Source organism: Triticum dicoccoides, chromosome 3B, assembly GCF_002162155.2.
Source record: "Triticum dicoccoides isolate Atlit2015 ecotype Zavitan chromosome 3B, WEW_v2.0, whole genome shotgun sequence".
Lineage (NCBI taxonomy): Eukaryota > Viridiplantae > Streptophyta > Magnoliopsida > Poales > Poaceae > Triticum > Triticum dicoccoides.
The window spans coordinates 328,993,906-329,007,473 of record NC_041385.1 but is presented as its reverse complement, the minus strand read 5'-3'; the positions used below and the strand labels follow the sequence as shown (position 1 = coordinate 329,007,473).

At 44.0% G+C, this 13,568-nt stretch overlaps 1 protein-coding gene across 7 annotated transcripts; it reads right to left on the bottom strand.

The window, feature by feature from the left end:
- Positions 1-278: 278 nt before the first annotated feature.
- On the bottom strand, positions 279-7,503 carry LOC119275997. Of its 7 annotated transcripts, XM_037556934.1 has the most exons (11): positions 6,964-7,503; positions 6,669-6,855; positions 6,114-6,170; positions 5,920-6,036; positions 3,447-3,526; positions 2,604-2,945; positions 2,342-2,387; positions 1,654-1,747; positions 961-1,565; positions 710-803; positions 279-621 (listed from the first exon to the last, which is right to left on the bottom strand). In XM_037556934.1, exons 1-6 carry the CDS (start codon positions 7,221-7,223, stop codon positions 2,804-2,806), a joined length of 843 nt encoding a protein of 280 aa, XP_037412831.1. In that variant the 5' UTR covers positions 7,224-7,503; the 3' UTR covers positions 279-621; positions 710-803; positions 961-1,565; positions 1,654-1,747; positions 2,342-2,387; positions 2,604-2,803. The 7 variants fall into 7 exon arrangements, with proteins under 7 accessions (XP_037412831.1, XP_037412834.1, XP_037412833.1 ...); XM_037556937.1 differs by lacking the exons at positions 279-621; positions 710-803; positions 961-1,565; positions 1,654-1,747; positions 2,342-2,387 and adding exons at positions 4,242-4,289; positions 4,919-5,083 and having other exon boundaries at positions 2,879-2,945; positions 3,447-3,621; XM_037556938.1 differs by lacking the exons at positions 279-621; positions 710-803; positions 961-1,565; positions 1,654-1,747; positions 2,342-2,387 and adding exons at positions 4,242-4,289; positions 4,919-5,083 and having other exon boundaries at positions 2,886-2,945.
- Between the last annotated feature and the right edge of the window lie 6,065 nt (positions 7,504-13,568).

Here is a 13,568-nt window from a genome sequence, read left to right as displayed (position 1 = left end):
AACTAATCATACATTGAGGATACACTAAATGTAGAGCATTGCCGCTGTCTGGGATAAGATAATATTTGCCAGTGTCATTGCAATTGCCAAGGCAATTATATATCAAATGCAAGGCAAGCATGACATTTTGTGAATGGAACTACTGACATGAGAGTTAATGACATGTATTTCCTGCTTGATACTCTTATAAGATGCCAGTGAAACTTACCTCGGTCATTCCCAAAAGGGCATTTTATATGATCCAAATCTGAAGCATGTATAAAACACATACAAGAACAGAGGAAATGGCATCCACAGGCAGAATGCATAGGTAAAATTTAGCTAATGAAACATGTAGCAACATCCATAATCATAATAAGTATGGTAATCACACATACTTTCACATCAGCTAGCAACACACGGCTAAACTGATGGGATACATTAGTCAAGATCCATGTCACACTAACTACTGACTGCAGCATTTGGACATTGACAGACAGTAGATTCCACTTGGCCAGGATCAGCAAAACAGATCACTCTATTATAAGCGACAGGTCGCAACAAAAGCGATCCCAGATGGAAAAGGCAATCCATCCGCTAAATCAGCATTTTCTGCACATCCGCAACTAATACGCTACGATCCTGCAGAAATAGAATTCCAAACAAAAATCAAAACATATATACCACAGGGAGCAGTAAATTAGCAAAAAAAAGTACCGAACAAACGAACCAAAAGGGCGCGTTGCCTAAGGGCACTTGGTCTCCAACTTAGTCTTTTTAGTTGCAAAGGGCACCTCCTCATTTCCCATCAGGTCTTCAGATACCTTGCTTCAAGTATAAATAACAATTACATAAAAAGAAAATCATGATGTATATACTGGTCCTAGAAAGAATGCGCAACAGTGGCAAATGAGAAAAACAATAAAAATAAAAATAATGGCAAAGCACTATGGATGAAAACCATTAAGTTGACAAGCGCACCTTTGACTGTGTCCCTATGGGCACATGTTCATTGATTTGCTGGGAAGATCAATTGAGCAGAGCAAGGATTGTGGTTCACATCAATTTAGCAGAGCAAGGTTTGTGGTTCACATCAATTGAGCAGAGGAAGGATTAAACAAATCACCGAAAAAGATAGGTCGCCTAAAAATACTCGCTTAGAGCTTAGCTTTTTTGTTTGCAGAAGGCACCTCATCATCTACTGGCAGTTGTTTAGTTGATTTGCTTCAAGGATAAACAATTATTTCAATCTACCTAGACTACCGAGATAACTACATTATTTTAGCCGCAAACATGAAGGTTATTGAAACCTGCATCTTAATAACACAACATTGGCGGTCTACTAAGACTGCTTAGCCAGATGAATCATGAGCTTACCAAGGAATCCATATAGTTGTACCAATTTATTTTATTGTGTCTCTGTTACAGAATTTCTTTTGACACCAACCCAGTTAAAGAGTTGGAAGTCGTAGTCACAGGAAACAGGAAAGGCCACAAGGTGGTATCTTTTTCAAATACCATTGTAATGGAAGCGGTAGAGTCTGCTGCCATTCATGGTGTCTTCTTCGAATACCCTCGTCTGATACCTGATATAAGAAAAGGCGAACATCAGATGTCTATGTAAACCGTAAAAGAAGGATGCGATTATGATAGACATGAACCATAGAAAAAGACCTCCAGAATTTGCAGCTTCTACCCATAGAGCACGAGCATGGGAACAATGTGCCTCCTTTCCAGCAGCACAAAAGGAATCCGGTAGCTGCCGGTTCTGTAATGGTAGAGAAGAACTTGTCTAAAACTTCCATGGGCCGGAAAAAAATGTTGGAGCTATAAGAGACGCGATGAAATCCAAGGAAATTCTAACTAATTAGAATGCTGTACACAAACTTGTAGACGCAACCTTATTAGTAGAGAAAATACAAAACAGAATTTATGGCACATAAGATTATACTGATGGTTTATCCAAGATATGATAAAATTAAATATCAGGCCATCATACATTTCACTGCGAACCGTCCTTAACATAACCTGAAATGGCCTTAAGGTTGTCGATCGCCTTGTAGTAGGCAGCAAATCAGCAGCAAACCAAGCAACTGCACTACAACTTACTGAAATTGGGTCGGTGTTATCTGCTATTACACCGTGGCAAGCCAATAAGATCATCTACAAACACATTAACTAAATTTACAGTGTTCATTTGTTTACGGAAAAGCCTTCATACGAAATCCATATGTCAGAATCATCATTGCATTGCATCATTCTAACAACAAAAGTGGTGTCTCATGGCTCGAATACAGTTAATATGAAGAAGTGTAATCCCTAGCTTATAAGGACCATGCATGATCTTAGTGAAGTTACATACCTCGTGATGGACTGACCAAGGAGCTCTCCAGAATGTGTGTCCTGGCCTGCAAAGCCAACCAACAAAACAAAGAAGACGGAAGATTAGGTATGCACGCAGCAAGAAGAACATACACATACACCATGGGGAACAACCTAGCTATCATGGTCATGTTGGGCACCCAACCTGAAGATACCAAAAAATGCCACATGCAAGTACACATGGAAGAGCAGACCAGATGTGAGCACTGGGGATTAGAGAGAGAAACTGGGAGAAGACGGACCTTGTCGAGCACACCAAAGAGTTGCGACCCGGGAAAGCAGAAGCACCGGGATGACACGATGTACATGGCGTCGGCACAAAGCAGGTAGAAGCCGGCGAGGAAGAGGAGGGAGCCGCAGCAGCATCCGCAGCAGGCCGCCGCCGCCGCTCCTGATGGCTCAGCCACCCTTCATGGCCACGAGGTGCTGGCACAAGGAAGGTTCAGTCGTGATCCGTTGGGGAGGAGGAGGAGCCGCGAATGAGCAGCGGCGACGCGGGGAGCGCCGCATCAAGCGCCTGCTGCCAGTGCTCCTCAGCTGCGCGCACCGCCTGGCATCCGACTTGGCCGAACCCCTTGAGCACCCTGCACAAGAATCATATAGGATTAATCAACATATAGCATGTGGTAAGAAATAGGATGGAGCTAAACAAAAAAGCACTGAAAAATGTGCTTGCATGCCTGGAAACGCAGAAAAGAAATGAACACGTTGACAAAAACTCATGGGATTACTAAAATTATATTTGTATCCGAAAACCCAACTATCTATAGAAAATCAGAAAGAATAAAAAAGGACCATCTGATCAAATCTTCTCATACGACATAGTCGACTATGCCACAACGATGTGCATTCTACTTTGACACTATTTTTTTTCTTCCACTGAAACATGCGACTAAAAATACCAAACCAGAGTTTACAATCAAATACCAAACCAAACAACTACACAGGAGCCATCATGGCTATATCAAAATCATATTAATATCAAATTTCTGGAGCAACCAGTAACCACTTAAATAAATGTTTCTAAAGCTCAAGTGAAGAAAATATCTCATAGGAGGAAACCAGATGGGAAGGAGTTGCAATACCCGTGGGCGGGTTGGAGATGACAAGGACGCCAGCAAGGAAGGCAAACCAGGTCTCTTTCTTCTTTTTGTAAGCGTTTCTTCTACACGATTTTGAAGGTGTGACAAAAAACATCCAGGTGTGAGCTTTTGAGCTTTAGCCCGTCAGTTTCCCACATAAACCAGTCGTTCCAATTTCCTTAGGTTGTATCATGTAATAAAAAGACAGAAGAATTTATATGTTTCTCTAACAGAGGAGAAATTTCTAGAAAATATAATGTATGTTCAGAAAAAATAATACATGACTCGGTGTAATGAACGTTGGGCAGAACACATCAATACTTCAATTGTGACCTAGAACAAATAGTTTAATCGGAATGGTCCATGTGCTTGCTAATCCTTTGAGAGCTTATTTGGTTGAAACATAAGAAAAATTTCCTAAAGTATGTGGTCTCGGAACGGAGTTCAAACAAACATTCGCGAAAGGTATTTAAAAAACATCATATCCTAAATCACTGCTCTACACTTATATAACCTCTACATTAGTTGTGTAGGCCACAAAATTAAGTCACGAACATATCACCTGAAACGAAATGCCTTCAGATACATCATCTGCTGGTTGTTTTTAGTAGATTGTTTATTTTTTGAAAGAATGGTGTGATCAAACTATTTATGATTATCAAGTAGAGGTGCATACATGAACTATATAGTGAAAAGAGTCTTCCAAGCATCTAGTTTATTAGTTGGTTTGAAACAAGGACGAAGAAAACAATTTCATTTCTTTTAGTAGCAATAATTTTCTACACAATGCAAACTCACTGGCCACATACGCATGGTGCTTGGATGGACAGAACTCTCCAAACAAATCTACAAAATAGAACACACGAATCAAACTCAAAGATCATCACATAAATGTAATTCGCTTTTATGGTGACACTTTTTATATATGAATACCTAAAGGTTACCGATTAGCATATCAGGAACTTGAACAAATAAAAAGTCTTCAATGATATATAATGCTTGCCACCATAAAGCATGCATGCCTGTAACCGCTGATAAATCAACCTCCATCCCTAAAATCAAGACGCGAAAACCAGGATCCCAAAGTAAATTAGAGTCAGTAATGTCTACAGAGCAACACTCTTCTTGAAAACAAAGACCACCACCAATTGGCAATGCGCACAATAATCCCAGGGGGACTACTACCAATCTAAAAATGATAATTTTATCTGGTCTCAGGCATCTAGTGTGCTTGCGGAAGTCGTCCATGAATCGCTAAGCTGTTTATGGTGGATTTGTAACAACCTATAAAATGTTCCTTTAGATCACAGTGCACCAAATATTTGCCAACACACTTTCTAGCACACTTATTCAAATTGAAATCTGCTTCTGCTTGCACTTCTCCCCTAAGTGGATACTAACAGTTCTAAGAGGATAAAATACACATATAGTTGGCTCTAATTACATCCTCTGAAAGATGCAAGCAGCTAGCGTACCTTAGTCCACAGTTGTCCTAGAACTGGGTCACAAGTTCTTGAGTTAACTGGATCAGTGAGAAAATTAATTTGAGTCATTGGTCAACATGTGATCCTGCTAAATACGAACTGGAACAGTTGAGGATCCCAGTGAAACATGACCATATATATACATCCCTGCAAAATCTGTACAAATTGTAGTTAGCGACGGGTGGCACTATGTACTGTGTGAACAAATAAAGAATCAACCTGTTCCAATGTTGCATGAAACGTGTTTCGTTTGTAGTTTAAGAAAAAGGGTAAGCAAACATAGTTGCATCACGTCAAAGAAAATCTGTGTAGCCCACACCATGTACATTAAAACACACGCTTGTAAGTTGTAACCTAAAACTGCCAAGAGAGACGATCATACAAGAAGACGAACTGATCTTTCTCTCCTCTTATAGAATCTGTATAAACTCAGTGGAGAGCAAAACGTTTATAAATAGCATCATCTAGCTTCTCACCCTCTTGGAGGCATGCCTTTGATATAATTAGCATTCAAAAATAATGAAATTATAAAAAGCGAGGCCTTATTCTATTTTTGTATTTTTGGTTTCTGAAGCTAACTACAAAAGATGCAAATGGTGGAAGAAGCAAATGGAAAGAATACTTAGCTTTTCTTCTTATACTTGTTCCTTGTTGGTTAGTCATTTCATTGGTAAATGTTGTGATTCTCAATGTTTAATACCTCTATATGGAGTTGTCAAGTTGTACCAACAGCAGCCACGCATATAAGCATATACATACTTTAAACGCACCGGACCCGTGGTAATCCATATATGAGTTATCTTGCACCCATGGACCATGGTATCCCGCCTAGTTCAGAAACTCACTACAGAGAAAGATGTTTAGCTTCTTAAGACTGCACATGGCATTATTCTAAGTAACGTATATGTATTTCTCCATGAGAAGAAAAAAGAGAGAGAGATCAATTAGCATTAATCATGGAGCAACCAAACTGAAAAGTATCGGCAGAACACCTTCATATTAATGATTCGTTCTTCAAGAGACTGGAAATACACATCTCCAGCTCCATCACCTTGTAGAGCTTTGTATTCCTCCTCCGAGGACTTCGTATCCATCTCCTGTAATGCAGCCTACAGGCACCAGAATGAAACAACACACATTGAGAATGACTTGATAACAGAATGATATTTTCAGTTAAGAAACATACTGAACTTATAGGGAAGCTAGCAGTCATGTTGCTCTCTTGCTCAAGGGTCTGCTTACACTGCAAAGTTAATATTTTTTTAGTTTGACTAAAACAGCAATTGCGACTGCTTGGCATATCTAGGCCATAAGAGTCCAGAATTAGAATAGTTCACTGATTTGTAAGAGGAGCCGTGATCCTTTTGCTTTGATATCTAGTTGCTTATTTCCAACATCAGATTCCTGTTTATTACTTAGTGATCGACACATGACAGGTTGGATGTTCCTTTGCTACATGAGGAGAATGGGAAGCATGGAATACCTTGTGTATGCTCCCTCTAAGTTGAGAATTTCATACCTCTTCCCTAAAATAACAAAACAGATCAATATTCAGGTGAACCTATTAATTACAGTTTCATAATTTGACAAAAAAAATCCTATTTATGTTATCCAATGTTGCATTTGGAGAAGTTAAAAGTTAAGATGATATCTAGAATGGTGCAGACCTGATAGTAAGCTAATAGTTATCAACGACATACAGGATAAACCAGGCCATTTTATTTTCCAGGTAAGTGCCCACCTTCCCAATAAAATCAGCTAAATATAGTGCACCGCAGCTCAACCGAGTTACGTCAACTGCTGAGTCCAGGGCATTCTCCACAGGCAGCTTCTGCCCGTACTTGCGCCACGAGAAGTCGTCCGCGGGGATATCCGCCGCCTTCGAGCTGATTGCCGGCACGCGAGTCATCCGCCGAACCCGGGACTTCCTGTCGGTTCCATTCATTCAATCTTTAGCAACATGGATAACACCGGCAGACGAAGAACGGAACAACGAAATCCATCCCTGGGTGAATCGAATCTGCTAGACTACTAACCTGCGCTTGGAGCAGACGAAGCCGGCCGTACTTTCCGCCGGCGACGTTCTCGGAGTGCGCGTGGTCGTGGCACTGGCGCTTCTGCCCGCCACCGGCGCCGGTGGATGCCGCGGAGGACGCCAGCGCCGGCTTCCCGCAGCTGGCCGAAGGTCTTCTTCTCCCCTCCTCCTTGCCCTTGCCCTTGGCCTCCACCGATCTGGAGAGGTGACCCGCGGCGCCCACGCCTCCGGCAACCGTGGCACGAATCCGCGGAGGCACATGCACACCCGGCGACGCCCTTCCTCTCTGGCCGCTTCCTTCACAGCGGGAGGATGGCCTGGGCGAGCGGCGGCGGCGGCGGCTGGCGGGCGCGGGCCTAGGGTTTGGACGGGGGAAGGGAGAGAGGCGAGGCGGGGGAAGAGGAGAGGGGTTCGCCCGAGTGGGGAGGCGGGTGGCGGCGGCGGCGATGTGGCTGCGGGAGGCGGGGGGAGGAGAGGAGGCGCGCGGGAGGGAGGGAGGCGGCTGCGGGAGGGAGGGAGAGAGGAGGAGGCGTGCGGGAGGAAGCGGCGGCAGCTAGGTCTCCGCCACAGGAGCGCGACCCCATTTTATACCCCGCTAGGCGAAATGACCGAAATGCCCTGGTGGGCGCATGGTATTTACAATATGTTGCCATTACTATTCATTCCAGCAGTGTTTCTTCCGGATCCGACGGACCAGATCCTCCCACCTCTCGATCGAACGAACGAAAACGCATCAAGAGATCGCATCCAACGGCTGAGAGTCACTGAGCTCTGAGGAGGCTTGTCCATCCCTCCTTCTCTTATTTCTGGATTTGTATTTGTAGCTGCAAGGTTCCAACAATTTAGAATGGTATGCATATATGTCTATACAAAAGCTGATGCTAATTACTATTTGTGAACTCAGCATCTCAGTAGAAATTAGTCAGCAACTAATAAAAACGACATTTGATAACCAAGTAATAATGTACACATGACTGCCTAAAAATTAGTTGAGCACCAGCCATTGGTTCTGTACGAACAGTGTGCTTGCACGCTATGGTCAACCTGACGCGTGATGGGCACATACAATATTTCTAACCTGATAACCTTTTTTTCCTTGGCCGTATGCTATGTCATCTCCCGTGGCCACATCTGGACGCTATTTCCCAGTCTCCGGAGACGATGGGTTGTGAACTTGCGATCAATTCAGGCATGCATATATCCGCTAGGGCACAGCCCTGCATGATGAACATGATCAGATTTCTGGCGCTCTTTGTACAGGAATTCTTCAATTGATTTTGGAGAGCTACATGGATTCAATAGATCTTGGAGAGCCGCATGATGGACTGGCAGACGGGTGGACTCATACGTACATGTGGCAGCATATTGAGACCTTGCCGTCGGCGTGCATGGGCTCGATCGGAGGACTGGCAGACGGGTGGACTCATGCGTACATGTGGCAGCATATTGAGACCTTGCCGTCGGCGTGCATGGGCTCGATCGGAGGACGTTGACTGGCCAATTGCCGGTGTGTAGGACTCGATCAGAGGAGGTTGTCTGGCTGATCGAGGGTAAGCCGCTAATGTGCATGTACTCGATTGGTGGATTCGAGGCGGTCGACTGGCCGGGGCATCGATGCTATACGTACGGCGGCACTGTGGCTGAGGATGCGCTAGGGTTCTAATTTTTTTTAATTTTTTTTGAACTGAACTTTGTTTTCCCTTCTGATATTTTTTTGAGGGACTTCTGATAGAAGGGGTGCCAGAAACATTATTATGGGCGTTGGTGGGTAAGTTTTAATGAACTTTGATGTTGGTAGACTATTTTGAGATCCATCGTTTGTAATCGGCTACCTAATTAAATGGATGGACAGATAATGCTATTTTTTGTTGAATTTTCTAGCTTAATTATGTTTTCTCTCATTAACCTGTCAACCGTTTTTTATCTCTCATTAACCTGTCAAGCGTTTTTTATACATAAATGGATTTGAGAAAACTTTGAGAAGCTCATTGGACATATATAGTCCATATATAAGAGTGAAAGCACATGGCCATGTTTAAAATATTGGACAAAACCCTCCAAAACCATTTCTGCATAATTCAAGCATTTGAAATATTTCTGTAAGAAATAGTGTCAAATAAATCCATGAAAATTCTAGCAAGTGACACATGCCTAATGTGATGATCTGGCCAAGTCTCATTCCCATCCAAATAGTTTTGGTACACAAAGGTGCCCAGAACCCACTCTGTCCATAACCAAATTTGAGCAACTCTACATTACCAACTATCCCCTTTTGATCCCAAATTTTGTAGAAATTCTCAAATCTCCAAATGATAACACTACAACAAGCGGTGCATCAAGGAGAATAGATATGCATAGCTAGATCTAGGAAAACCCATTTTTGTTGATTTCTAGGGTTTGCCAAAGTTGCATTGTCAACTTTCTTCAAATGAGCTCACACTTGGTGATCAACCTTATTTTTGTCTACCATTTGATCCTGTTAAATCTCATGGCAAGGAGAATCCTTTTACCTGCCCAAACCTACATCAAACATACTCTGCCATTTTTTCCTAAATCACCATTTTGACCCCTTCCATTTTTCTCCTTGAGCTCAAATCTTTACCAGGGCTTCTCCTAATCCTCTTCTACCTCCTGTAATACCCACTCATCCACAGCTCAATGATTGAGGGGCGAAAACCTTAATTTTCACTGGACAACACTATTTCTCCTCCCGCTCTACCTCACCACTCCTCTAGAGGCATATATGAGCATCCAATGCTGCCACCCTACTGTTTACTACCTCCCAGAGCACCTAGACACTAGAGGCAACACCCAGGACACAAAAAAGGACCATGCCAGCCATTGGCACGCTCTGGAGTGCTACAGTGCACCCGGGCACTATAGCAGCACCCTGCCCGATGTCCCCAACCACGTCGAGCCTCCCCCTCGCAATAGCCGAGGCCCTCGATGTGCACAACACGACAGTCGTGCAAGCCCCTCTCTCTCTTCTTCTCTCTCACCCCCATGCTTCCCATGCCCGACGCCGCCCGGATCGGCCAACGGGAGCGCGAGCTCGGTTCTCGCTAGGAGCTTGCCCTACTTCCCCTTTCATTCTCCCTCGACCTGGTCCACGCGCACAAACACACCGCCCATGGCCTAGGGTGACAATTCGGTCCCTGGCATCGCCTAGGACGCGACCATGGACGCCACCCATGGTGCGCCACCCCCTCCTTATCCGGCCTCCTCGAACTCTCTCTCTCTCGTCTCCATTCACACTCTCTCTCTTCCCCAGCAACTGCCCAGACCGACCCACTCTTCTTCCCATGCCCTCCCTTCACCTCCGTGGCTGACGAGTCGCCGTCGGCCTTTGCCCAAATTCATGCCACCGAGACCCCCTCCTCCCGACCTCTCCGTTCCAGAGTCTCCCCACCACTATCATGGAGCTCTGCCATGCTCCTCCCTCTCCTCCCCGTGCCCGTGTCGTCGAGTTCCACCACCACCATCGCTCTCGCCCATCGCGTCCGATGATGTGCCCACGTCCGACTGCCCTTACGACCGTGGCGCACCTTGGCGGATGCGCACAACCTCCTGAACCCGCCGGTGTGTTGGGCGTCGTCGGAGGTGGCCGGTACCGCTAGGGAGAATGTTGGCGCTTGCTCGGTCTCGTGTCTCCTACCTCTGCTCTTTTCGAGCGGGAGGTAGGCGACGGCCTAAGCGATGGGCCCCACGCGTCAGCGACCCAATGGGCGGGCCCTACCCTTTTAAGTGGAGACGGATCGGGAGAAACCCGCCTCCCCCAGGCGAAGGCGCACTCCACTCTAGGCGCCTTCGATGTCGCCTTGTCGCGCGCGTGGCCGAGCCACTAGGCCTGCCCGGTGCGTTGCGGTGCTAAACTGTGCTCTCTGCTCGCTTTAGGTATAACCCGAATCATTTTATTTTTCTTTTCCAGTGAGCTTCTAAAATCCATAGTTAATTCGTTTCATGTCCAAATTTGATGATTAAATTTCCAGAGACTCCATAAATCAAGATCTATTTAATGAGCCATAGTGAACATTTTCACTGTGATTGGTTTTCACTGGATCCATTAAATAGGTCATTTATCCACATAAGTCCACTTAAAATATCCATAGGATATTCATTTGGACTCCAAATCCAGTGAAACAAATTTCTAAATATTTCTAAAATCATGCCTGATTTAATGAGCACTTCTGCTCTTTTTTACAAAAAGGCATTCTATAGACTCCGTCCAGATTCATTAAATCCCTCGATTTCATCACATTGAAATGTTCCGAAATATCCACTGATACAATTCCAATGAAACCACTCTGGTTATTTTTCTTATATCTAGAGATGTCCTAGAAAAGCCAAATTCATATTTTTAGAGCAGTTCTGTTTTTGCCTTGTTATGTTGCTTATTGTGATTGCTTTCGACATTACTTGACGAAGTAGATGGAATGCTTGGAGAAGGACTAGCGTAGTTGAAGACTTTGCCGACCTAGGCAAGCAGCCCCTTGACCATGTATACGAAACCCTTTTTTTTCATGCATGTCATATAGCACTTAATTATTGTTGCATCGGGGTCATGGTGAGAAGGTAACCACTTGATGGGTTGCCTCCCTTACTTCCGCGTTGAAACTTGCATTGTGCATGACCCTACCTTCCTATGAGGGTTATGCGGGTGGAAGTAGATAGGATGCTAAAGTAGTTGCTACACAAATGGGACAAGTGTATGCATGGTGATAGATTCAAAAATATTTTCAAAGACTTTTTGAAAACCTCGTCGGGTGCCAGTAATGCCCGAGGGAGATGTTGAGCTAAGTAACCACGTGATGACGAAGTGGTGTACTGAGGCAAGTGAGTGTGTCGTTTTCGAAAAAAGATTGGTTTAAGTGGCAACCGTTACTCCGACCTTATATGTACAACCACACTACCCTTTATGGGACATGGCATAATTTATTACCTTGTCCGATGCTGGCATGGTGCTCCCATTACTAGTGATGGGGGTGATGTGAGTTCACTTTCCGGATGGGGTTGTGCTTGGATAGGCCGCCATGACTGTTTTTACAGGGCACCGGACACACCATTGGTCCCTTCGTTTAGATGTGACATTAAAAAGGGTAGAGTCCCAAAATCTTTTATGGTCATGACACGAAGGCTGTGTAGCAATGAGTGGAACTTATGTTAGTGTTCCCTAGGGAAAGATAGTGACCGGGTGCTTACCTCGAGTACTTGAGGTACTACGGGATCGTGGAGGACATGAAGGTTTCTCGGATTCTTGTGGGTAAAGTGTACAACCTCTACAGAGTGTAAAAACTATTCGAATAGCCGTGTCTACGGTCAAGGGCAGTGGGATGACCACTCTTGGTCTACGTCCATTGTTTACAAAACCTGGTGTGAGTGTGTGAGGGATCAAACTACTTGACTCAAGTCGAATGACTTGACATGTTGATTAAGCTAAGTAGATCCAAACTCTATTTATGTTGATATCTGTAACCTGTTCACAGGGATATCTGAATTCTTATGATGCATGCTTTACAAAGTTGTTTGGATATGTCATTGCACTCAAAACTAACTTCTTGCAAAATTACTTATTTAGTGCCACTACAAGAATCAACTTCTTTGCCGTCTGCCATGGCAGACGGCAAAGGACCAGAAAGCTGATGGCAAACCTCTTTACCGTCAGCCGCTGACGGCAAACCTGTCCGGCACAGTAAGCTACGGTAAACAGCTTCTTTGTCGTCTGCTTTCTCACAGCCAACAGCATAGACCCTTCGCCATCGGTGGCAGACGACAAAGAACATGGACGGCAAAGAACAGGCGTTAGCCACGTTAGGTGGCTAACGGGAGGATTTGCCATCTGCCAGATGACAGCAAACATGCCTTCGCCTTTGATGTCTGCCTTGTGATGTCAGCAGATGCGTCACTCCACCCAGCTCTTTGCCGTCTGCCACGGACGGCACACCTCTCTAGCCTTTGTTGTATGTCACATACGGCAAAGTGACCAAATGGCTCAGCTCCCAGGTTGCACAGGTTGCTGCCACATGGCCTCTTTGCCGTCTGTGGCAGACGGCAAAGACCCCTTTGCCGTCGGTGGCAGACGACAAAGAGGCTGTATTGCCTCTTTTTGTTTTGGTTTTTCTTATATCCAAGCATTTTCATAGCAAATATATGATATATATATATATATATATTTCACAGCGAGCATACGAGATATCGAGCACATAGATACCAAGTTCAACATACATATGATATATCCAATACATAGAAAGTTCCACATACATAGTTCATCCATACATATTACAAGTTCCACATAGCAAGTTCCACATTGTTCCAAAATGAAAACAAAAAGGGAAAAGCACTCAATCAATGCAAGCTTTCGTGAAAATAGGAAAAAAGAAAGTTAGAAGAAGAAGAAGAAAATGAAGAAGAAGAAGAAGTATATGACATTATGAGCTAACTTAGGTAAAATTAACATTTATGAGCTAACTTAGGTAAAAAAATGACATTTATGAGATAACTTAGGTAAAATGGATCTTTTATGAGCTCACTTAGCGAAAATGGATCATTTTGTAGCTAACTTAGCTATAATGGATCATTTTGGAGCTAACATAGGTAAAAAAGACATTT